The following is a 24,626-nucleotide window of genomic DNA, read 5'->3' on the forward strand; positions in this document are numbered from 1 at the left end:
AATTCAAAAAAGACAGCAGCACAGTCAGTAAGTGATGGGGTGCAATCCCTTTGGGAGAATAGGCTATGCTCGCTTGACAAAGGCCCTATCGTGCTGGGCTGCAACGTTGCCTTGGGGAATAAACAGGTCCAACACCCATTCACCTGGCTTGGAGTGCTGCCTCATTTTTGTATTTTTAGATAGATAGATAGATAGATAGATAGATAGATAGATAGATAGATAGATAGATAGATAGACAAAAAGGACTAGAGATAGAGGTCATGTTTAAATTAGAGACTTTGATCTGGTGAAACAAGCCAGTTATCTGGCAGTGATTCAAGCCCCTAGTCTACAGGACAGAAATCTGTTTATGTTTTACTCTGTCAGAAAAGGAATCTATAACCCAATGAGGATTGTGTGCAAACTATTACAAGATTCTTGATAAACATTCTTCAGTGTTCTACAGAGGAAACCCTGGTTATTTTACACACAGCTATGATACTAAAGAGATCAGAGTTACACTTTGAAAATTCCAGAATGTCAACCTAGGGATTGATGATTGATTATCTACAGACCAGGAAGCTCAGGGGCTACAACAATGTGATCTTCTTCTACTTATGGGTCAGGCCTGCAGCTCAGATGGTCCTAATTGCAATAACTGCAGTAAAATACACACTACAGTAAAGGAATATTTCTATCCCCTCCAGAAATGTGTAAAGTAACTTTATGCCCTGTTGAAATTATTTATGTGTTTCCATGTATGTAATCTATGTATGATATGTGCCTAGCACATTGTAATATATTTCTACAAAAGTCTAGAGGACAGACTGTGGGATCTGTAAAAGAACATCAGAACAGAAACCCCTCTTTTATCTCACCCTACATTGTCATTAAAATGACTGTAGAGTAGCATAGCTCAGAGTGGGTTCATACCACTTAGTGGGAAGAGAGTAGGCATGGTAGTAGGCATGTTGAAATGTATGCCCTTTTATTATAGAAGAAAGTGGAATGCACATAAATGAGTTAAGTTTGTGAACCCAAAGGGTGCATTCACATTTGCTTATCTTCATGTGTCAAATCAGGTTCTTTTTTTTTTTTTATCACTGAGTGTAAAACTTGCCTTTTTCTTAAAGCTCTATGGAATGACCTTGGTACAATGTAGCCCAGCCTATTATAGTACATCACTGGTGGGAGTAAAATATGTACATCTACTTTTTTGTAATGTAAAGAAAAATATGCTGAGAAAGAAGCACCAGGGGGACAAAGAGGTTAGAGGGTGAAATTGGCCTGAGGGGGCACTTGCATAATATGTATTTATAAATAAATAAATAAATAAATAAGGGTGGATGCATCAATGAATTCTATTTACTTCAAGTGATCTTGTTAACATCAGTCATATACGTTCCATCATTACTTCTCATCATGCTCCATGCTCTCTGTAAGCAGTATAAATAATACAATGCATCTTGGCATTTTGGATAGGTATCCACTAAGGCCACTTCACACTATTATGCCATTGAAAATATGTTTTCAGTAGAACTCCATTTTGGTCCCAAACTGCAAAAAAATTATCATTACTGTAACATTTGCACCTTATAATGAAATGCTGCATGGCATGGGTCTCTGTCTATTGAGGTAGGACTCCACTGGGGCATTTCCCTGTGGCCTTTTTTATTTCAGTGCCAGAGAGAACAATGGGCACTGCCTACCTGCAGATCTGAGACTGCTGCTCCATTCTGACTAGGCTGTTTGTATTGCAAAAAATGGGATGACCAATGTTGAATAGCACTATAGAATTATCAAAATGTTCAGTTAGGTTATTCTTACATGACATCAGATACATTACCTTCACTATACACCCCCTCCCCCCCTTACAAAGAGACCCAATAAAATGCCAACTGACACATTTTTATCATCCATTTTTATGAGTTCCAACTTCCAATGTAATAAAATGAGCAGCCAAGCATTTTTTTGTTCTTTCATTAGTTTTATTTTACAACATTTAGCATCTGTTTTGTTAAACTCTTAGCTGTTGCTTAAGAAATAAAATTGTTTCAACATACAATGTCTCATTCTTTCCCATTCTATTTGTCTCTCTAAGGATTGTGCCAATATTTGACAGTAGCTATGGTTTGCTCATTCAGGTCTATTATCAAATGTAATGCATCTACTAGCAAGCCACATCTCTCTTTATACAATAGATGCATACATGCATTGTATTCCATTTAGCTCATCTTTAAATATGTTGAACTATCAAAGTCTATCTATCTAGTATCTATCTGTCTATTATCTATCAATCTATCCATCGTCCAATCGTTTGTTTGTGTTTCCATTTTAGATATTTCAACAACAGCATATGCAAGATACAATAAGTACACCTTGTGATTATACCAACATACCAGTCTAATTAACAAGAGTGCTGACACATTATGGAAAAAAATGGCATTCCATAAAAATGTTGCAGTGAATATACAGTGACTATATTCTACTTTATAATATACCTCTTCAAATCTATCTATCTATATATCTCTCTGCCTCATATGTTTTAATCTTCATATGTTCCATTCTGTCTGAAGAATGCTGTAGTAGTCTACCTTCATGATTACTTTTATTGCAACTGAACTAAGGTATTAAACACTGGATATAAAAAGGAAGTAATTAGAGGTTGCTCCAGTGATCATGACTCTTGCAGGAAAAGGGATGTAATTGACACTTCTTATTGCCCATATTGCCCCTTTCAGGAGATTTGCAGTGTGTGTCTGTGTAAAAACTGGTAAATTCCTTTGTCTACTTTGTGAAGTGCTTTATTGCTGATTGCACCACATCGCCACTAGTGTGAATGGAGGCTTCCTTTTCTCTTGAACTTCCTCTATTTCCTGTGATGCTGCCAGCTGCTGTGTTCTGCCGCAGTGCAGAGGGGCAGTAAATACCTTTCCCAGCTGTCTGACAAACATGGCTGAAATGCTTTCTTTGTTCTGCTTTTCCTGCAGCATACCCTAATAGTCCAATATTACTAGGCTGCACATTGGAAGCCATACTGCAAGGTAACATTGTACACATAGCATCCAATCGAGTATAGATACAGTATACAAAATAATCATAGGAAAAAAGTTAGACAGATAATTAGAAGTGTACTTGGATAGAGATAGATAGATAGATAGATAGATAGATAGATAGATAGATAGATAGATAGATAGATAGGCAGACACAGACAGATAGACAGAGATAGATAGATAGATAGATAGATAGATAGATAGATAGATAGATAGATAGATAGATATGAGATAGATAGATAGATAGACAGGCAGACACAGACAGATAGACAGAGATAGATATACAGACATTAGAAAAGTAGATAGATTGATAGATAGACATTACAAAATCAGATAAAGATAGATAGATAGATAGATAGATAGATAGATAGATAGATAGATAGATAGATAGATAGACAGACATAAAGAGAAATAGACCAATACACTGTTTCCCAAAAAATCTATGTCAATAACACCATATGCAAAGATCTATACAATAAGAAGCATGCTGGTTACTCCCGAATATTCTCATATTGCAGAATGACCAGACTACATTGCTATTTTTCCCCGGACAGGTCTGCACTGTCACTGCTCAACATGGAGGTTGAAGATATTTGTGAGGATTCATTTTCTGCAGACAGATACAAGCAGATAGGGACTCGATTGCATTCGTTTACACTAATATCGGCCACCATATAGAATGCGATTATTTACAGCAACTGAAATAATAATGAAACCTTACCAACAGGTAGTGTAACCCCCAGTGTGCCTGCAGTGACGAATGTTCATAAAATATACCCTTAGTAAACTGAAATACAATACAACAAATGGCAAAAGCTTTCAAATGCATCAATGGGTGCAAATCTTAGCAGTATGTGGCAATATTTCTAATTTTTTTTTCACCTCACATATCTATCTATCTATCAAAATGCAACGTAGTTTGCAACCACATAGAGAAATATGCGCATTTTCCAACAAGCAATTCACCCCTACATGAAAAGATTGTCTGCATAACTATATATATATATATATATATATACAAACACACACACACATTTATAGATGATAGATGCATGCATATTATACAGTAGCTAACAGTATACAAATTACAGCCTACTACAAATAAAACATGTTCCATAACAAAATTAATCTCTGTAATTTAATGCTGTAAACTACCCAGCAATGCATTGCATTGAACAGTATTTTATGTATTCCTTTCTATGCATGCTGTGTGAGCTGTGGTCTACATAAAGTCCAGAAGCCCTGCACGCAGACAGTGTGGCTGGATAGAAAACAGTAGAAGGTGCTGCACAGATGGAAGTAGGAACTGTAAATAGCATCCAGCACTTACCCTTGCTGAGCACAGGCAGGCAGGCAGGGATGGGAATGGAGCTGTAATCCATGTGGCATTTTAGTGGTTACCAGACTACAATCTAGTTGTGAATGCTTTTCCAGATTCCTTCTGTATTGCACCAGTAGAGAAACTTCCTCAGTGGGAAGGAGCATCAGACTGATCATTCACTGGTGCTGGTGACTCTGGGAAGGGATCAGCAGCATAAAACAAACCACAACAGGAAGCAGGAGATAAAATAAAAGGAGGGGGGGGTCTGCTCAGCATCATACATAATACTACATGCACTTCATCTGAGACAAAGGTTACAAAAAGAAGGTTTGAGACTCTCTAAAGGCAGAAGGCTGCAAAAATCATCCAGGGAACCCAGGCAAAAGGCCATGAAGAATCTCACAGGCGCCATGTGACCAGCAGCAGCCAATGGAGGAGCCAGGGAGGTCATAACAAGGGCTATTACCAAGTTGTAAATTTTCTTCAAACAAAAAAAGGAATTTACTGCAATTCCTTGCGGATTTTTGGACATATTGCCAACCAGCGCCATTTTTCTTGGCTCTTGTATAAACCAGTGTTACAAGATTTTCCCAGATTCTGTGGCTAAACACCCAGCACAGGGCGCTGCTATAATCATTTAACAAGGGCATAAACACATTTAATATTTACTAGCTGTGATCTAGAGGAGCTGCTCTTTGTGTTATTACTAGATTATAGAATAGATATAATTTTTTTTTTTTCTGGTTGCATAGACCTCATAGACTAAACTACCCCTATGCAGTGAATCATTAGAAAGCACAATATGGCTTTAGTACGCAAGTAAAACTCTCCAATAAATTTGATAATGAAATCATGATATCAAACATAACATTGCATGATAAAACATCATGTAAAAGTAGAGATAACAGAGGCAAGAAAGGCCCCGCACGGCTCTTTAATATGCTATTTGATATGATATTTTATATTGGACGTACAGTATATGCTGTATGTTTGTTTGTTCAGGACATACTGTGTCTATAATATGACCTTCAAATGATCTTCACTGCCCTCCAAAAATTTAATAATTGAGCAAATAATCCTTAAGGTAATGTATTCTTGCCCAGCTGTGTTGTTGCACAAATTAAAAGGAAAGAGTTATCAGTAAATATAAAACATCGCTTTTATGGAATATATTGTGAGAAATTAATAAGTCAGTTAATAAAAAAAATATCATAAAATCATCCATTTAAAGAGATTTTTTTTTAATTCGCTTGTAAAGTAGTGAGCAACAGCTATTGAATTATATATAAATGGTAGGTGATGAGATCTGTGTATGCAAATACGGTACATTTAGGGTGGGAATATTATTACTATTTTACTGTTCATTTTACTAGTAATTTTACTATTTTATATACTTAACTGTAGTAGTATATCGGATTTATAAAACGCAAACAGGCATAAACTGAGTGAATTTTATCTATACATAAAAAAAAAAATTATTGGGACTGCAAACATCAAGTAATCTCAATATATGCTTGGGGTTGAACAATGAAAGAAATAAATTAAGAGAAAGAAAAAGGAAAAGAAAGAAAGAGAGAGAAAGAAAGAAAGAAAGAAAAAAAGAAAGAAAGAAAGAAAGAAAAAGAAAGTAAAAAAAAAAAACAAGATGCAAACGGTAAAACCGTAGTTGTGCTGACTAGGTAAGGACTATATAGTGACGCTATAGAACGGACAAAACACAATTACTGCAAAAAAAAAAAGATGCTTCAGGCAGTTTTTAGGATAAATGCTGCAGACTGTAGAGTTTGCACTGTTATGGTACCATTCCTAACTGAAAATAAGACATGAACGAGTCTATATTGGGTTTCTTGTAAATTCTTCTTGGAGAGGCCTCAGTGTGGGGAAGTCCTAGAGACCGTTCACTCCAGACACATAAATAGAGCATTCACTCCTCAGCTCCCAGTTTATTGCACAGCTGTAAGGCGGAGTTATACTCTGCTTTATTTAAAGAAAACTATAAGTATTTCCTTTATTTCTCTGTTTTTTATATAATCAGTAATTCCATCGAATTCATTGCAGATTATTATTGGATCCTGAATATAAACAATATGATTTCTAATACAACAAGTATTTGCATTGTATTACTTTGTATTTTTGTATTGATATTTCTTAAAACCCAATAAAACTTTTGAATGAGAAAAAAACACGTATAATGTACTCATTTATTTATAGAGTTTCAGTAACAATTATAGTTTTGCATATACTGAAAGGAGAACCTGCACATAAGGCAGGAGCATACACATTGTACTGCAGGAATAATGCTGAGGTGTGGGACAAGTCAGGTTTAGTTTGTTTTAATTGTGTTGTGTGGATTTTTCTACACTATAAAGGCCACTGCACTCCTTACCTAAATTATAGATATAGATGTGAGTGTGTGGAGGCAGGGGGACATATATGCATTATATATAGATTAAAATGGGGGAGAGAAAAAAAGAGAGGCCTATACAGATATCGAATAGTGAGATGTAAGAGACAGAGGGACAAAGAGAACAGCAAGGCTGAGATATCATAACATGTAGATAGATAGATAGATAGATAGATAGATAGATAGATAGATAGATAGATATAGATATATGCATAGAAAGATAGTTATAGATAGATAGATAATAGATTAGGAGATAGATAGATAGATAGATAGATAGATAGATAGATAGATAGATAGATAGATATAGATATATGCATAGAAAGATAGTTAAAGATAAGATAGATAGATAGACAGATAGATGGATAGATAGATAGATAGATAGATGATAGATAGATAGATAGATATAATATAAAAGATAGATTGATAGATTGATATAAAGATTAGATAGATAGAGCTATTGATAGATAGATAGATAGATAGATAGATAGATAGATAGATAGATAATAGGTAGATAGATAGATAGATAATAGATATAGATAGATAATAGGTAGATAGATAGATAGATAGATAGATAGATAGAGCTATTGATAGATAGATAGATAGATAGATAGATAGATAGATAATAGGTAGATAGATAGATAGATAGATAGATAGATAGAGCTATTGATAGATAGATAGATAGATAGATAGATAGATAGATAATAGATAGATAGATAGATAGAGCTATTGATAGATAGGTAGATAGGTAGATAGATAGATAGATAGATAGATAGATAATAGATAGATAGATAGATAGATAGATAGATAGATAGATAGATACCACCAGTATTTAGCTTTCCATTATTTCAGTGTTTCTTTTAGTGTATTTGTTATTCTGCATGTCTTCCCCCATATTGTCGGTACATAATAAAGCAGCATTCTTCCCATATACAAGTCAGGGAAGGTCAGTTTTGTGTCCGGTGTATAAAGTGTGTCTGGACTTCTCATTGCGCCAGACAGAAAAACGTTGCAAGCTACGTTTTTCTGTCCGGTTTCTGGACGCCGGAGAAGTGAACACTAGAAGACAAAAGACAACTGGACACAGCCGTATTTAATCCCAGCTCTATATAGAGATCCTCTAGACGCCATAAAACAGCTGATGCATCATGTTATCTGGAACAAATGAGATGTTGGCAGTGGCTTCCTATACACCGATTGTTTTGAGAGGAAAAAAAAAATACTTGCGTATGTTTATTTTGTATAAAATTTAATTTATATGCACTTAATAAACACAGTTGAATGCCCTATCTTGATTATTCACCGTTGCAAAAAATATAAAAATACAAATATCAATTCATAGTCGATTGTGAATATTTTGACAAATTTACTAAATCATTAGAGTGCACATGATTCTGATTGCTTTATGTCTGTTCTTATAAATATAAATATATATATATATATAGGTTATTTATTTTTCAATATTCAGAATTAAAATATTTAATTATTACATGGCATATTTCCTACATTGTGCTATTATCTTATTTGTATAGATAGTAAATTTAAGGACACAGGTTTGCAGCAGCTCTTTAATCTGCGTGCCCCACAGTGTTTGCGGAACTACTACAACTCCCATCATTATCTTGTACTTGCATAGCACTGAGGAATATCTAATAGTGCTGCTGCTTGCTAAAATAGGTAGTTTTATCCATTGTGATTTGTGCAGATTAGTGGATTATATCGGATTAGGCAATTGTATACTCCCCATACCATTTAATATATGACAAGTCTCAAACAGGGAAGTCAATTAGTCTCTCCTCCTCTGTCCACTTCTGCTTCTCCTTTTGCGTCTTCTTTGGCCTCTTGGGAGGAGACTGGGAATTTTTCTTTATTATTCTCCTTTTTCCATTTCATTCTTCTGTTTTGAAACCAAATTTTGACCTGTCTTTCTGTCAGTCCTAGTGCATGAGATACCTCAATTCTCCTCTTCCTGGTTAGGTAAGGGTTAAACAAGAACTCCTTTTCCAGCTCCAGCGTTTGGAATCTGCTGTATGTTTGTCTCCCTCTCCTTCTACCAGGGACTACTAATGAAAAGAAAGCAAAACATGTGCAAAAGTTCAACGTCTTCCCACCTGCAGAATTTCATTTAGCATTACTGAATATCACCATCAAGGAGCCTCAGCACCCACATGGGGCTCTGTATGGGCATCAAGGAGCCTGTGCACCCACATGGGGCTCTGTATGGGCATCAAGGAGCCTCAGCACCCACATGGGGCTCTGTATGGGCATCAAGGAGCCTCTGCACCCATATGGGGCTCTGTATGGGCATCAAGGAGCCTCAGCACCTACATGGGGCTCTGTATGGGCATCAAGGAGCCTCAGCACCCACATGGGGCTCTGTATGGGCATCAAGGAGCCTCAGCACCTACATGGGGCTCTGTATGAGCATCAAGGGGGGGGGGGGTATGGGCATCAAGGAACCTCAGCACTCAGAGGGAAACTTTGCATGAGCATCAAGGAGCCACAACCCCCACATGGGGCTCTGTATGGGCATCAAGGAACCTCAGCACCCACGGGGGGGGATATGGGCATCAAAGAGCCACAGCACCCTAAGGGGGCTGTGTATGGGCATCAAGGAACCTCAGCACTCAGAAGAAAACTTTGTATGAGCATCAAGGAGCCACAGCACTCACATGGGGCTGCATGTAGGCATCAAGGAACCTCAGCACCCACGGGGGAAGGGGGGGGGGGGTATGGGCATCAAAGAGCCTCAGTCCTCACAGGGGGCTGTGTATGGGCATCAAGGAACCTCAGCACTCACGGGGGGCCCTGTATGGACATCAAGGAGCCTCAGCACTCACGAGGGTGGGGGGTGTATGGGCATCAATGAGCCTCAGCACCACAGAGGGCTGTGTATGGGCATCAAGGAACCTCAGCACCCACAGGGGTGGGGGGGGGGGGTATAGGCATCTCACGGACCTACAGCTTCCTTACAGAATTTATAGGGTTCAACAGACGCACAAATCGTAAATAACTGAAACCTATACACATAAAAAGTCCGACTCTGGTGTTATAAAGAGGGCAAAACAACATAAATAACCCGAGCATAGCAATACAATGCTGCAAGTAATAGTAGCAAAGGTTAAAAAAAGCGCCTATAATAAAATAAACTAAAAGCTATTAATACATTTAAAGATTGTAGGGTATGTTATAAGTTATATCTAAAAAGGCACAGAAAAAAAACAGAGCTAAATGCATGTACATCAGTTGATCTATCTATCTATCCTTTATCTATCATTTTGTCAATGTATCTGTTTTATGTAGCTCACATCTATCCATTCATCCACCCATCAATCAATGTATTACATACTATCTCCTATCTATCTATCTATCTATCTATCTATCTATCTATCTATCTATCTATCCATCCACCCAGCTATATGTTTGCACAGTGTACACTAGGAAGCAGAGTGACCTTAGTGCACTTTATTAGTGCTATTCTAGCTACATGGTAAGTTGAAAGATTTTACTGCAGCCAACCTTGTGGTCTCATCCAGGGGAACATTTGAGAAGCAGAAGAGTTCTGATTTAAGTGCTCTGGATCCCCTCCAATATTACCACTGGACGATTTACAGTCAGGATATTGGACCAGCTCGGCCTCTTGATGTGTCGTAAAAATCTGCTGTCTCTGTAAGTTATCGTATCCGTAAAATTTAGTGGGGTCACCATGACAAGTAATCCCACAAGGAGCCTGCTGATAGCCTGCAGGGTTCGGGATGCCTGCTGTTGGGTTCCCAGGGTGGTAGAAGTCCTGGTTGGGGTGCTGGAGACTTGGACTGGCACTAAACACCAGAGAGTGCCTGCTGCTAACATCTTGGGCAAAATGACAGTCGTAGAAAGACGGATTTATGGCATCTCCTGCTTTGTATTTGGAGTAGAGCGGATTTACAAAATAGGAACTCATCTGGGTTAGATCAGGAGACAGTAGAAGAAAAGAAAAAAAAAAGCTGAGTGCAAAAAAGTGTCTGCCCTTTTCCTACAGTCCTGCAGCCCCAGCACTCATAGCAGCAGCCCCACTGCACTATGCTGTCAGTGTGGGACAATGAGCCACACACAAGTCTTGCCTCACTGCCTTTGCCATTTCCTACTAGGCACAAAGCACAAAAAAAAAACTTCATATAGTTTAGTAGATCTTTGGCTCTAGTTTACATTTACCACTCCTGAGGCATCAAACAACCCCCCATCAGGGAAATAGATCCATTCCACAAACCAGTAAGCAGAGTGATTAGCCAGATAGCCGGCGGAGGGATACCTCAAAGTTTTCTGCAAACTGCATGGACCGCAGCACAATATCCATGCGCCAGGACGCCCATGGCTGCAGAACACTGGGGACTTTCTTTTCACCCTTTATTGTATTAAAACATCATTTGCTTCCATTATCCAGACTGTAGATTCCTATTAAGATCCTATCCAACCTCGTCTCATTACATTTCCTATATATATTTTATACATTGTGCAGATCACCTAAAAAGAAAGAAGAAGAAAAAATACCTTTGCAAATAGAATGAGCATTTACCCTTGACTCGTGGAACGCTTGGCTGCAACTTCAGGTTAATTGATAGTAAATGAAATTCATGCCTCTGAATATATTTCCCATCATTAGCCCTTGACAGAAAACTAGGAGAGGCTAGAATAGTGAATTATGCATAAGAATCAATCTGGAAATGATTTACAGTCTGTTATTTATTATTTATCAGTACAAATAAAGGCACAAAACACACGGGGTGCGGTTTTGCATGGGATTGTACCATCAGGTTTATTTGAAAAGGTCACTGTTGCAGTGATTTGTTTGATAAGGTGTGCTAGAAAATGCTGTCTGACTTCCCACTTATAGGTATGAGAGCTGACAATATCATATAGGTATAATATAGTGAATATTATATGGTGAAGGCATTGCTAGTTATATCATATAAGTATAATATAGTGAAGATATTGCTAATAGTATCGTATAGGTGTAATATAGTGAATACTATATAGTGAAGATATTGATAGTTATATCATATAGGTATAAAATAGTAAATACTATATAGTGAAGAAATTACTAGTTATATCATATAGGTATAATATAGTAAATACCATATAGTGAAGATTTTGCTAGTTATATCATATAGGTATAATATAGTGAATATTATATAGTGAAGATATTGCTAGTTATATCATATAGGTGTAATATAGTAAATACTATATAGTGAAGATATTGCTAGTCATATCATATAGGTATAATATAGTGAATACCATACAGTGAAGATATTGCTAGTTATTTCATATAGGTATAATATAGTGAAGATATTGATAATTGTATCATATAGGTGCAATATAGTGAATACTATATAGCGAAGACATTGCTAGTTATATCTTATAGGTATAATATAGTTAGTAAATACTATATAGTGGAGATATTGCTTGTTATGTCATATATGTATAATATAGTGAATACTATATAGTGAAGATATTACTAGTTATATCATATAGGTATAATATAGTAAATACTATATAGTGAAGGCATTGCTAGTTATATCATATAGGTATAATATAGTGAATATTATATAGTAAAGATATTACTAGTTATATCATATAGATGTAATATAGTAACTACTATATAGTGAAGATATTGTTAGTTATATCATATAGGTATAATATAGTGAATACCATACAGTGAAGATATTGCTAGTTATATCATATAGGTGTAATATAGTGAATACTATATAGTAAAGATATATTGCTAGTTATATCATATAGGTATAATATAGTAAATACTATATAGTGAAGATATTGCTAGTTATATCATATAGGTATAATATAGTGAATACTATATAGTGAATATATTACTAGTTATGTCATATAGGTATAATATAGTGAATACTATGCACTGAATATATTACTAATTATATCATATAGGTGTAATATAGTAACTACTATATAGTGAAGATATTGTTAGTTATATCATGTAGGTATAATAATATAGTGAATACTATATAGTGAAGATATTACTAGTTATATCATATAGGTGAAATATAGTAATTACTATATAGTGAAGATATTGTTAGTTATATCATGTAGGTATAATATAGTGAATACTATATAATGAAGATATTGCTAATTATATAATATAGGTATAATATAGTGAATACTATATAGTGAAGATATTATTAGTTATATCATATAGGTGTAATATAGTAAATACTATATAGTGAAGATATTGTCAGTTATATCATATAGTATAATACTATGAATATTATATAGTTATACTGAAGATATTGCTAGTTATGTCATATAGACATAATGTAATGAATAGTATATAGTGAAGATATTGCAATTTATATGGCATAGTATAATGTAGTGATGAATACTATATAGTTAAAATGAAGATATTGCTACTTATATAATATCATGCAGATAAAGCTATGCCACATACTTCTGGTGTAAATAATGTTGGGTGCATCCTATACTGTAATGCAGATACCTCTTGCTATGCCATATAGTTATAATATGGATAATGATAGGTACACCATATACTTATAACTAATATACTTTTATGCAGTTATAATGCAGATAGTGCAAGGTACACCATATAGTTATCCTGCAGATCACCAGTGTTCTTTACATTATAACTTCAGGCATAACTTGCATTAGCTCTATTAAAACTATGTGGCATAGCTGCATTATATTTAATAATGGCATGGGTAGTATTCTCTATATCATAACTATATGGCATAGATAATATTATCTACATTATAACTGGGTGATAGGACAGGTATCATTTACATCATATTATAACTATATGGCATATTTAGAATGATCTACTTTATAAGTATATGGTGTAATGGCATTATGTCATATTTTGTAGTTATGATTTAGATCAGGGGTCAGCAACCTCTGGCACTCCAGCTGTTGTGAAACTACAACTCCCAGCATGCTCCATTCACTTCTATGCTAGTTGTGATAACAGCCAAGCAAGTGTACTGTTCATGCTGGGAGTCGTAGTTTCACCACACTTGGAGTGCCGAAGGTTGATGATCCCTGATTTAGATAATACTACATATATCATATAACCACAATGTAAATAATTATACTTCTGCCCTATAGTTATAGCTCATATTATACTACCTTTTAGTTATATTGTAGATAATACTAGCTATACCATATAGTTGTATCTACGTCTACTATGCCATATAGTTATGGTGTAACTAATGCTACTTATGTAGTATAGTTAATGCAGAGACAATGCAAGTTTTGTCATAAAGTTGTAATGTAGCTAGATCTATGATGTAAATGATGTAAATATAACTATTAGGGAGAAGTAGTTAATGCTGGTTGTGACACCTTTTATAACGCAGGCAATGCTAGTTTTATCACAAAATGACGAGCTGGATATTACTAGTTGTGTCTCATAGCTATTATATATGTCAGTAGCAGTGCTGATAGCTCATATGTATGATATAGGCATTGCTGAAGAAGTCATGCTAAATTATACTAGTTGTGTACAGTTATGATGTAGATTATGCTAGATATGTCGCTGGGTATGATGTAAAAATATCTGCTATGTAGTTTATGATAGTTATGTCACATGTACAATTCAAGCAATTTAGGGTATGGTGCTGGTATATTATCTAGATAATACTAGCTATGTTATGGTGGTGATGTAGGTTATGCTAGTTATGCCAGATCAGTAAAATGTGAATAATACTATGTATATGTTCTAAAGTAGATAGTGGCCCTCACTTATGATTTAGGCAATGTCATATAATTATGATGTAGTGAATGTAGGGATTGCTATATCTATATATTTTATAGTTATCTATCTATCTATCTATCTATTTATCTATCTCAGCTATCTATCTTATATCTATCTATCTCATCTATCTATATATCCCTTAGTATATTGCCCATGTGCTTATGATTTTCGCACCAGACCTGTAATATCTTCATTCCTATGCAAATATATGGAATTTTTAGCAGATTAGGTTAAGGAGTAGTTCTAAAGGCATGTAAGCAACATTGTAGGGACCATGACAGCTCCTCTATAAAGCACATGGAGTAAGAGCGCTACCTAGCGGTCACGTAGAGTCCCCGCAGGTCATAAATTTGTTTATCTTACCATAAATGTTTATTTCACTGCAATTGAAGTTATTGCTGGTATCAGGTATGCAGGAATAACGCAGCATACCCTGTCATTTTTTATAACTTTAAAATGACGAGGTTTCAAGCCATATGCCATTAGTTCTGTCCTACTTTCTACCCTTTTTTGTAAATTAGAATTTAGATTTGGGTAAAGACAATGAACGTCATATGAACTCTGGTCCACACTGATCATCAGCTCATCAATGTCTATGGGATCAGGATATTATATAGACTATACAGACCTTTGGGTCAAAATTATATTAGATATCTAATATTGAAATTATATATATATATATATATATATATATATATATATATATATATATATAAATGTATTATTATTTTTTTAAATAATATTTAAATAATTTTGAAAATTAAAATTAAACTACAAAATGTACACATAAACTAATTGGCTAAAATTTCAACATAATTCTGTATTATGCTCTCAGCAGAAAATCGAGCCATGTCCTTAGACTTTACCCACAGCTTTTATACATATAGTATGATTAAATATTTTTAAAAAATTCTGCTGCAGAAAACCAAATGAAAATATGGAAACATTTCAGAATTTCAGTTCAATATATTCTATCCTAACAGAGGCCGGCTCGTCTTTGAATGTGAATTCGTTTGCTTATCCTTAAACGTGGTGTTGTTTCTGGACATCTGGAACAGTCAAAGAACAGTCCAAGTTTCCCAGAATTTTTTTTGTTTTTTTTTTGTTTTGAAGTGACACAAACATCCAAATAAGACCCTTTGAAAGGAGAAAGCGTCCTGGACCACCATAAAACCATTAAGTCCAGACGTCTAGCCATTCAAATGACTTTATTACACCCCAGCTCTTCCTGTTTTAAAAGAATTAAAGGCATAGAGTAGGCAATGGAGTCGTTGAGTTGTTCTAAATACAAGAGCTTATTCTTAGACAAGGACAAAAACTTTATTTTATTTTTTTCCTTAAGAATTTTAGATTGTCCAAACAGAGGCATGTAAGCTACAATTCAATGTAAACAGAACTCATAACCAGATACTGATAGCTTTAGTGCTGTATGTTCGTTGTCCACGTGAAAGGGCATGTATGGCAGTGGAATAGTCAAAATCAGACCCTATATATACATATATACATATATATATATATACGTATATATATATATATATATATATATATATATATATACCAACTTATAACAATTGAAGTGAGTACATTCCACTTGCTCAGTGCAGTATCCCTGAATTAATAATTCTTTAAAAGTCGTTTTTCCTATCTAAACACAAGTATAAAACCTCTAGTCCTAAACACCAACATCAATGTCCATGAATCCCGCATAAACGGATCCTGTCTTGTCCATGTACTAAAGTTAAACTGAAGAAAATCCTTCCAATTTTTTTTTTATTTGGGTATTTTTTCTTGCTATCAATTTAAAAAAAAAACCTGTAAATGAAAAAATAGTCATAATAAAAATCCTACCATCAAATAACCGTTTTGTAAACTGAGCCTTAGGCCTAAAACAATCTGGTTTTGCATGCGCCTTATTTGTTTCCACTAATAAAATGGATATTAGTGCCCCCATCACATGCAGACTGTGACAAAAAAATAAAAATAAAATCTGCTGTATAGACTATGACCGACTTCATCCGATGCAACTCTACAATTTTTTTTAAGGAACTACACTACTTCTTTACAGATCCATAAGATGCTTCAGAAATGTCGCAAAACCTACCTGAAATGTCTATAGCGTGCAATCACAATAGTATTCAATCAGAAATGAGTCCCCAGGAGAACAAATAATAATAAAAAAAAAGGTTGCATCTTCAAATGCTCACTGACAACCAAGTTTGCAAAATACACAACACATTTTACATCTATCTTCAAGAGAAAAAAAAAGACCTAAATATATATATATTTATATCTCAGTGTTCCAGATCCTACAGAGGGGATTCAGGGCGTCAAGCTAATTGGTCCTTGCTGCCCTTTTCCTTGTTCATTTTCTTCATTTTCATCCTTCTGTTCTGAAACCAGATTTTGACCTGTCTCTCTGTCAGGTTTAATATTCTGGCTACTTCATAGCGACGATCTCTGGTCAGGTACATATTGAAGAGGAACTCCTTCTCTAGCTCCAGAGTCTGGTATTTGGTGTAGGGACATCTCTTCTTCCTAGTGGATCGAGCATGGATCCAGTTGGCCGCAGGATTATCTAATAAAATACAAGGAAGGAACAGAAAGAGACAGAAAACAGGCTGAGGTCTGGAATGGGAACAGAATGGCTTTTGCATTTGAGGATGACCATATATATATATATATATATATATATATATATATATATATATATAAAAAGAATTATCATAAAAGTAGTCTGGGTGTTTACAGTAGCGATGATGTCTTGATCTTAGGTGGTTATGTGAGTAATAGAATCATTTTATAGCCTCTTGGTTGCAGCTTGGGCTATATGCTGGCCGTCTAGACGGTTTTATAGCTTAGTAAAACTATCAGTTTTGCACATTTAGAGCCTTGCAGGTTTGCTCTATAAATCAAACAGCAATTTCTTTCCCTTCTCTCTCCCTTTTTTTTTTTTGTACTTACTTGGGTCAATTTGTGGATTCTGTTGCTGCTGTGGTGGTGGCTGCTGCGGCTGCTGCTTCTCCTCTTTGAGCTCAGGGCTCTCAGGCTCCTCGCTGGCTGCTGCAGAAGCAGGAGTGTCTTTAGGTGGAGGCTTCTCTGGGCTTTCTGTGAAGGAATTGCAGGGGTACTCCGGCAGACCCATTCCCTGGGAGTCAAATGAGGAGCACTCGGTCCTTTTGGGGAGGCTTTCGGGTTTGATCCCATAGCTGCGCCCGTTGGGGTGAAATCCAGAGAAGGAGGAAGACGAAGAGGTGGTGGAGATGGGCTCCAGCCAGGAGCGCACTGTGTATCTGCTGCTCTCCGAGCCTAGGTGGGACTGGCTCATGTAAGGGTGATAGATCCCAGTCATTCCCGGAGAAGGCTGAGGGTGCACCGTAGACCAAGACGCAGGGAAGACGCTGGATTTTGACGCAAAGCTGCAAGAAGAAAAATCTGAAGTATCTCCAACACCTGGCGGTGGCCTAGAGGTCGTCGTGTGACCTCCCTGGGAGAATCTAGCACCATAGACCTCTTCATTCTCATGTCCTATGAGAGAATCCACATAATAGTTACTTAGGGTACCACTGGAGGACATTTTAGGCTTCCCCTCTCAGTCATATAAAAGGTTACACTCTTAACTGTATGTAATACCCTCCCTGAGAACAATCATAGTATTTTGCAGGCTGCATCCTCCATCCATTGGTTGTGGGCTCCACGTGATCATATTTACCAATACAGAGTAAATCAATCCGCTTAACGGGGCTGATGTGATTAAAAACACATACAATTAAAAAGAAAAGTGTAACTATGAGGAGATATATGGAAGGAGAGGCTCGGGGGAGGGGTGCAGGGGCTGATGCCACCTTTGTGCGTAAAAGCGCAGCTTCTGCTTCCCCCAGTAGAGCAGAGTTACCAGGGACTATTTCTTCCTCAGCTCTCAGCTCTCCCTGCCATTCATGTTTAATCACTTTGCCTGAATTTGTTTAATTAGCCTTTAAACTGTGGGGACCCTCACAGGAGAACTAGGGGAAGCATGTTCTGATTATTGACCTGTTGGGTATAAAACTTGTTTTACTAGCCAAAAACAAGAAGCCATCATGAAATTATAGAGGAGAGAGAGAGAGAAGGGGAGAGAGAGAAGGGGAGAGAGAGAAGGGGAGAGAGAGAAGGGGAGAGAGGCAAAAGCACATTGTTGTTGCCCCTCTCCTGCGTTCAGCAACAGTTCATATTTACATAGAAGAGGCCATTCCAGGCTGCAATGTGTGAAATGCATAAAACCTTCATAGTGTTTTTTAAAAACAGGTGGAGGAGAACTATCATGATTTTTATGGGATTCCATAAAAATTTTATGAGGTGATTTGATTATACATTAATGTGCCCTGTGATCAAATGGTCTAAAGAAGAACATTAAAGCCTCTGCTGAAATCATCTGCCACTGGACTCTGCTATTGTTTTGGCCATCAATCGTTCCTCTTTGTTTATTTGTACACACACCCACACAGAACACACACAGAACACACAGACCTACACATACACACACACACACACACACACACACACAGACCTACACATACACACACACACACACACACACACACACAGACCTACACATACACACACACACACACACACACACACACACAGACCTACACATATACACACACACACACACACACACAGACCTACACATACACACACACACACACAGACCTACACATACACACAACACAAACAACACACACAGACACAACATACACACACACACACACACACACACACAGACCTACACACACACACAACACACACACAATATTTTCTCCCTTAGATCTTTATCCTTTATAAAATAGTATGAAGCTGACCAGACAAGGGAAGGAAATCTGAGATATTTTTTTTTTATGGAACCTGTTTTATTACATGAAACACTAGAGTAAATAGGATTTAACCACTATCTCTGAGGATCTCAGCTATAAAGAATTTTTTAAACTCAGCGTTAAATGAGGCTGTGGTGTTCCTTGCAGGAAGGCACTAACTTTATTGGGGTTGTTTCCTGAAATAAAAGGGAGTTTATCCGAAACTACAGAAGGTCTATTCAGTTCTGTCATAAACGGCCATGTTTGGAAACAACAAATGTAAAAAAAAGAAAATCTGGGTAGTGTCCACAATTTACACAGGAGATGCATCCTGTAAAAGTCCTGTTTTATAAATTGCTCCTCTATTGTGATGCTCGGCTATGAGGAAAGTGCAGCCCCATGGACAATGCCTGCCTCCTACCATGTTTATATGATATAGGTGGATCAGATCAATATAGAGATACATCGTTTTTCTTTTTGTTTTTGGTATAGCATATAATGGAGTTGTATAGCACAGTGGACGTTTGGGCAATAGTATTTGTACAATTTGCTCATGGGAATAAATACCCACACATATACATTTTTTAAAATAAATTTGCAACCTCTCAACCAGAGCTATTTTAGGAGAAATAACACTGAACCATAATTATCCCTGGACTATTTATAATCTGTTTTCTGCACATGTTATATATAATAATATCATGACAACAAAATTTTCTAATAGTGACTGTATAATTTTAAGGATAGCTAAAGTAAAATTCCTGTAAATATATATATGTAAAAAAACACTACAAAGGAAAATAATACTATTGTGTGTTCAACCTCTTGTGTTGACTACTATGATTATTATTGATACAGTTTTGCCACCTTACTCTATCTATCTATCTATCTATCTATCTATCTATCTATCTATCTAAAAAATGAAAAAGAAGCAGCACTCCAAAATCAAGTGAAGATTGTGGATGTCTTTATTCACCCATGTATCAGCCATGTATCAGATCCTGAGGGGGATTGCACACAGTTATTTTAAGTGTGCTGCTTTTTTAAATTCTTCTATCATCTATCTATCTATCTATCTATCTATCTATCTATCTATCTATCTATCTATCTATTATCTATCTATCTCTCATCATCATTATATCATCTGTCTACATATTTAGCTATTGTATTATTTTCCTTCATGAAAAATAATAACCTCGCTCCAATGAAGTCGAAAGAAGTACACAATGTATAATACATACATTTAATTGCAAGTTACATACCTGGAAGTTAAAATTTTAACCAACACTGTTTTCTTGTGTAGTCTGAGAGGAAATACAGCAATAGGTTGGTCTACAGAGGTAACCATTCAACACTCAGCACACTGGAATTTGTAATTTACAGGAATTATCTCCATCCACCTATTATATATAAATAGGCTGAGAACATGAAGTGTTCAGACAGTTTATTGCATAAGACATGCAAAGAACATGCACAATATGGACACAGAGCTGTCTCAATGATATTGCCACATATCACAAGAAAAGTTCTACCAGGAATACTACTCAAATAAACTACACACTGACGAACAGATTCTCAGTTACTTGGAGCAGAGACATTTACAGAAAATGTGCTTTTTTTTGTCCCCAAAAGTCAATAGGAATAAACGTGAAGGATTCAAATGCTGGGGTCCATAAAGTAACACGCAGAAAGACTATTCCTTAGAAAAAACATGAAAAAGTCACATTGTTTGGATGTGTTTCACCAGTCCCAATAATTTAAGACCAAATGATAAACTTTCTTTTTTACCCTGCCATACGGTGAAAAATAATAATAATAAATTACATGTGCTAGAACTTTATTATTATTTATATACCCATGAAAATACATAGAGACACTTGCAGCACTATAAAATGAGGAATCACATTCTAGATCACAGGAAATGGATGGATGGGGGGGGTTCAAAGTCCTCTCCTGCTGGGGAGCAATGGCTGAATTAAGAAAAAGTCAGATTGGCGGTCAGTTCACGGATTCGGTTCTCTCTACTCATCTTCTTAAGCTTCATTCTCCGATTTTGAAACCAGATTTTGACCTGCCTGTCAGTGAGGTTGACGCTCTTACTGATCTCTAGGCGGCGCTCTCGAGTCAGATACATATTAAACAAGAATTCTTTCTCTAACTCCAGTGTCTGGTGTTAGTGTACGGCACCTCTTCTTCCTGCCACTCTTTGCAGTTAACCAATTGCTGGTTGGAGTGTCAGACTTGATTTCTTCTACAGTGATAAAACAAAACAAAACAAAATAAATAAATAAATAAATACGAAAATTCCCTCCCTCCAAAAAAAATGTAATGTCCTCACTCTACAAAGAATAGACTTGACAATGACCCTTTAAACAAAATGTCTGTCATGTTCTTATTATAACAAAAGACTCATATAATGGCCACCATGATAGATGATGGGACTGTGCAAAATATATATATATATATATATATATATATATATATATATATATATATATATTAAAGCCATTATTGCTAATACGCTCACACACATATATAAAGTAAGTTTGGTTAGATACATCTGTATGTGCAGGTAGATAGATAGATAGATAGATGGATAGACAAAAAGAAAGACAGACAAGTAGATTGCTAGATGGATACATAGATAAATACATAGATATACAGACAGACAGACATGATAGATAGACAGGTAGATAGATAGATAGATAGATAGATAGATAGATATGAGATAGATAGATAGATAGATAGATAGATAGAATAGATAGATAGATAGATAGATAGATAGATAGATACATAGATACAGATAAATATGAGATGGATAGATAGATACATACATGCATAGATAGATATAGGATAGGTAGATAGATAGATGGATATGAGATAGGTAAATAAATAGACAGGTAGACAGATACATATGAGATGGATAGATAGATAGATAGATAGATAGATAGATAGATAATAGATAGATAGATAATAGATAGATAGATAGATAGATAATAGATAGATAGATAGATAGATAGATAGATAGATAGATAATAGATAGATAGATAATAGATAGATAATAGATAGATAGATAATAGATAGATAGATGGATAGATAGATAGATAATAGATAGATAGACAGATATATAGATCATAAATAGATAGAACAAATACATGCACATAAGTAGACTAGATATAACCTCATGTGTATACTGTACATGAGCGCACACACAATAAGAAGCGCTGAGCAATCAAGGTCTCCACATTTGTGCATTAAGAACAGTAAATACAAATGACCTCTAATGACAAATCCTGACTTCATTGAACTCATTGCTATATTGGCGCCTCATATTAAACACATGTCTATAAACTAATACATGATCTCCAAGCCTAGCTGTCTAATAAAAGCAGGCAAATCACCATCTAGTGTCCATCCGAAGGGCTACTACTACTATAAACCTAAATCCAAGTCTATTCCAGTCATTAACCCACAATGAATATTATTAGTATTTTCTATTTTTTTCTTTATGTCTTGACGCTAAAGTAGATTTAAACTATATGTTCCTGGTACTTTCCTTACAATTAACCCTTGGAAAATTAAGGGGGGGGGGGGGAGATTACATCCCACACATGTAGCAACAGACACTGACAATGAACATTTTTAATGCTGCCCTTGGATAAAATCTGGTGTCTGGTTGATGTTCATACATGATCATGTATGCTGATGGGATATTTTATTTTTAAATACCTGAGAAAAAAAAAAACAGGGCAGTTCCTTCTTGACATGTAGCTACCATTAAATGTTATGGGAGGCAATGCTAGTATTTTACACAGTGTTTTATGGTGCTGGCGTGTACAAGCTACTACTACACCATGCAATCAATGCTTTCTAAAACTTCTTTGTAATGATACCGACCTTTACTTTCCTTGTCTTGGACTTCAGGGCTGGACACAGACACCTCAGCCAGGCAGCTCCTGTCCTCCTGCAGGACAGCCTTGGTCTCTGGACTTTCCACTGAGGGGACTTTAGAGGACTCTTGGCTGCTCGGGTTTTCATTCATTTTCTTATCCATCTGATGAGGAGAAGATAGCTGAGGTTTGGAGCTGCCGCGGGGGTTTAGCTGTAACATTAAGGATGAACTGGTTTCTTGGTTATTATTGTACTCTTGGGGTTTCCCACTGGCGTAGGTCTGGCTCAGTCTAAAATATCCTGGGACAGGAACCTCAGAGTTATCAACAGAACAGTTCTCAGAAACCAGCCTCTGGTATGGTGGCACCTCTGAAGAAATGACTTTTGGTCGCTTATCAGAATACATGCAGCAATTGGTCTCTTCCTTAATATTGGTAGGAAAGGAACAAGTGGGGATCTGTTGTGTAACAGGTTGCTCTATTCTGCAAGACCTGCTCGGATCTGTCCAACTGTCTACTTGAGGTATATAGGGATGTACATTCATACCCATGTTTTGGTGATTGACTTCTCTTTTAGCCAGAGATGGTAGCAGTCCACAGGTTTGCATCCCATAAGTCCCAATGTCTGAGTTAGGTGGCATGTACATGCTGGCGTTGTTAGAATAGAAACTGTCACTTCTACAGGCACTGATCAAAGAATCTACTAAAAAAGTATTTGCAGCAGGAGAGCTGTTTGGAAAGGACATTTTGGGGAGGAATTTGAAGAAGAGAGATTGTGTCCTTTGTAGGCTGACATCTCTAGGAAAACATTCCCTGTGTAATTGTGGATGCCTCTGCACAACCACATGACAAGTAAGCCAATGAGAATTGAAAATGGCCTTGAGCTGCTACCTCCCTGCAGGTCACATGGTGCTTGGGCAGCCTGGGCTGCAGCTCCAACTGTGGTCAACAGCGACATCTACAAAGCCAGAGTGAAAGTGCTGCCCAGCAGCTCTCCTATGGCAGCAGCCCTGGTGCACTGCGCTGATTTAAGGTTATTTTTTTTTTACATACCTACAAGATTATCCAATATTTTTTTTTTTGCTCTGAAATACTGACTGCTCTGCTCTTTAAATGCAATAAGTAAGAAACAGCAGATCCCATTCACAGCCTTGATATCATCATTCTCTAGTAGGAAAAATAAAATACAGTAATGCTAATGAAATCACCAGTCCCTTTCTTTAATGCTTTATATTCAAATCAAAGAGTGTGCAGCTGACCTAGAGAACTGCCATTACTTCTTCAAGGCGAGGAGAATTAAAGGCAGTCACTATGGGGAGGCGAAGCCAGAACACAGAGTTCACACACAATGTCCTCTTAAGACCTTTAAAGTTTGCACA

The 24,626-nt window shown here is 36.3% G+C and overlaps 4 protein-coding genes across 11 annotated transcripts in view; all 4 read right to left on the reverse strand.

Annotated features, from left to right (window-relative positions):
- HOXD3 (homeobox D3) overlaps positions 1–4,742 on the reverse strand; it is a 38,123-nt gene extending 33,381 nt beyond the window's left edge. For all 8 annotated transcript variants that reach the window (XR_005780478.1, XM_040440130.1, XM_040440138.1 and 5 more), the window contains exon 1: positions 4,363–4,742. The gene's annotated coding sequence lies outside the window, so the exon portion shown is untranslated. The remainder of the gene's footprint in view (positions 1–4,362) is intronic.
- Positions 4,743–7,499: 2,757 nt separating this feature from the next.
- HOXD8 (homeobox D8) lies at positions 7,500–11,027 on the reverse strand. The gene is made up of 2 exons (XM_040441318.1): positions 10,274–11,027; positions 7,500–8,817 (listed from the first exon to the last, which is right to left on the reverse strand). Exons 1-2 carry the CDS (start codon positions 10,695–10,697, stop codon positions 8,537–8,539), a joined length of 705 nt encoding a protein of 234 aa, XP_040297252.1. The 5' UTR covers positions 10,698–11,027; the 3' UTR covers positions 7,500–8,536.
- A 4,556-nt stretch (positions 11,028–15,583) lies between these two features.
- Positions 15,584–18,138, reverse strand: HOXD9 (homeobox D9). The gene is made up of 2 exons (XM_040441093.1): positions 17,490–18,138; positions 15,584–17,103 (listed from the first exon to the last, which is right to left on the reverse strand). The coding sequence occupies exons 1-2, from the start codon at positions 18,100–18,102 to the stop codon at positions 16,856–16,858; spliced, it is 861 nt and encodes a 286-aa protein (XP_040297027.1). The 5' UTR covers positions 18,103–18,138; the 3' UTR covers positions 15,584–16,855.
- Positions 18,139–20,869: 2,731 nt separating this feature from the next.
- On the reverse strand, positions 20,870–24,384 carry HOXD10 (homeobox D10). Its single transcript, XM_040441092.1, is given in 3 exon segments — positions 20,870–21,531; positions 21,533–21,608; positions 23,255–24,384. Coding segments are annotated over 3 exon segments (1,014 nt in total). The 5' UTR covers positions 23,994–24,384; the 3' UTR covers positions 20,870–21,332.
- Positions 24,385–24,626: the final 242 nt, after the last annotated feature.

Source organism: Bufo bufo, chromosome 7 (assembly GCF_905171765.1).
Source record: "Bufo bufo chromosome 7, aBufBuf1.1, whole genome shotgun sequence".
NCBI lineage: Eukaryota > Metazoa > Chordata > Amphibia > Anura > Bufonidae > Bufo > Bufo bufo.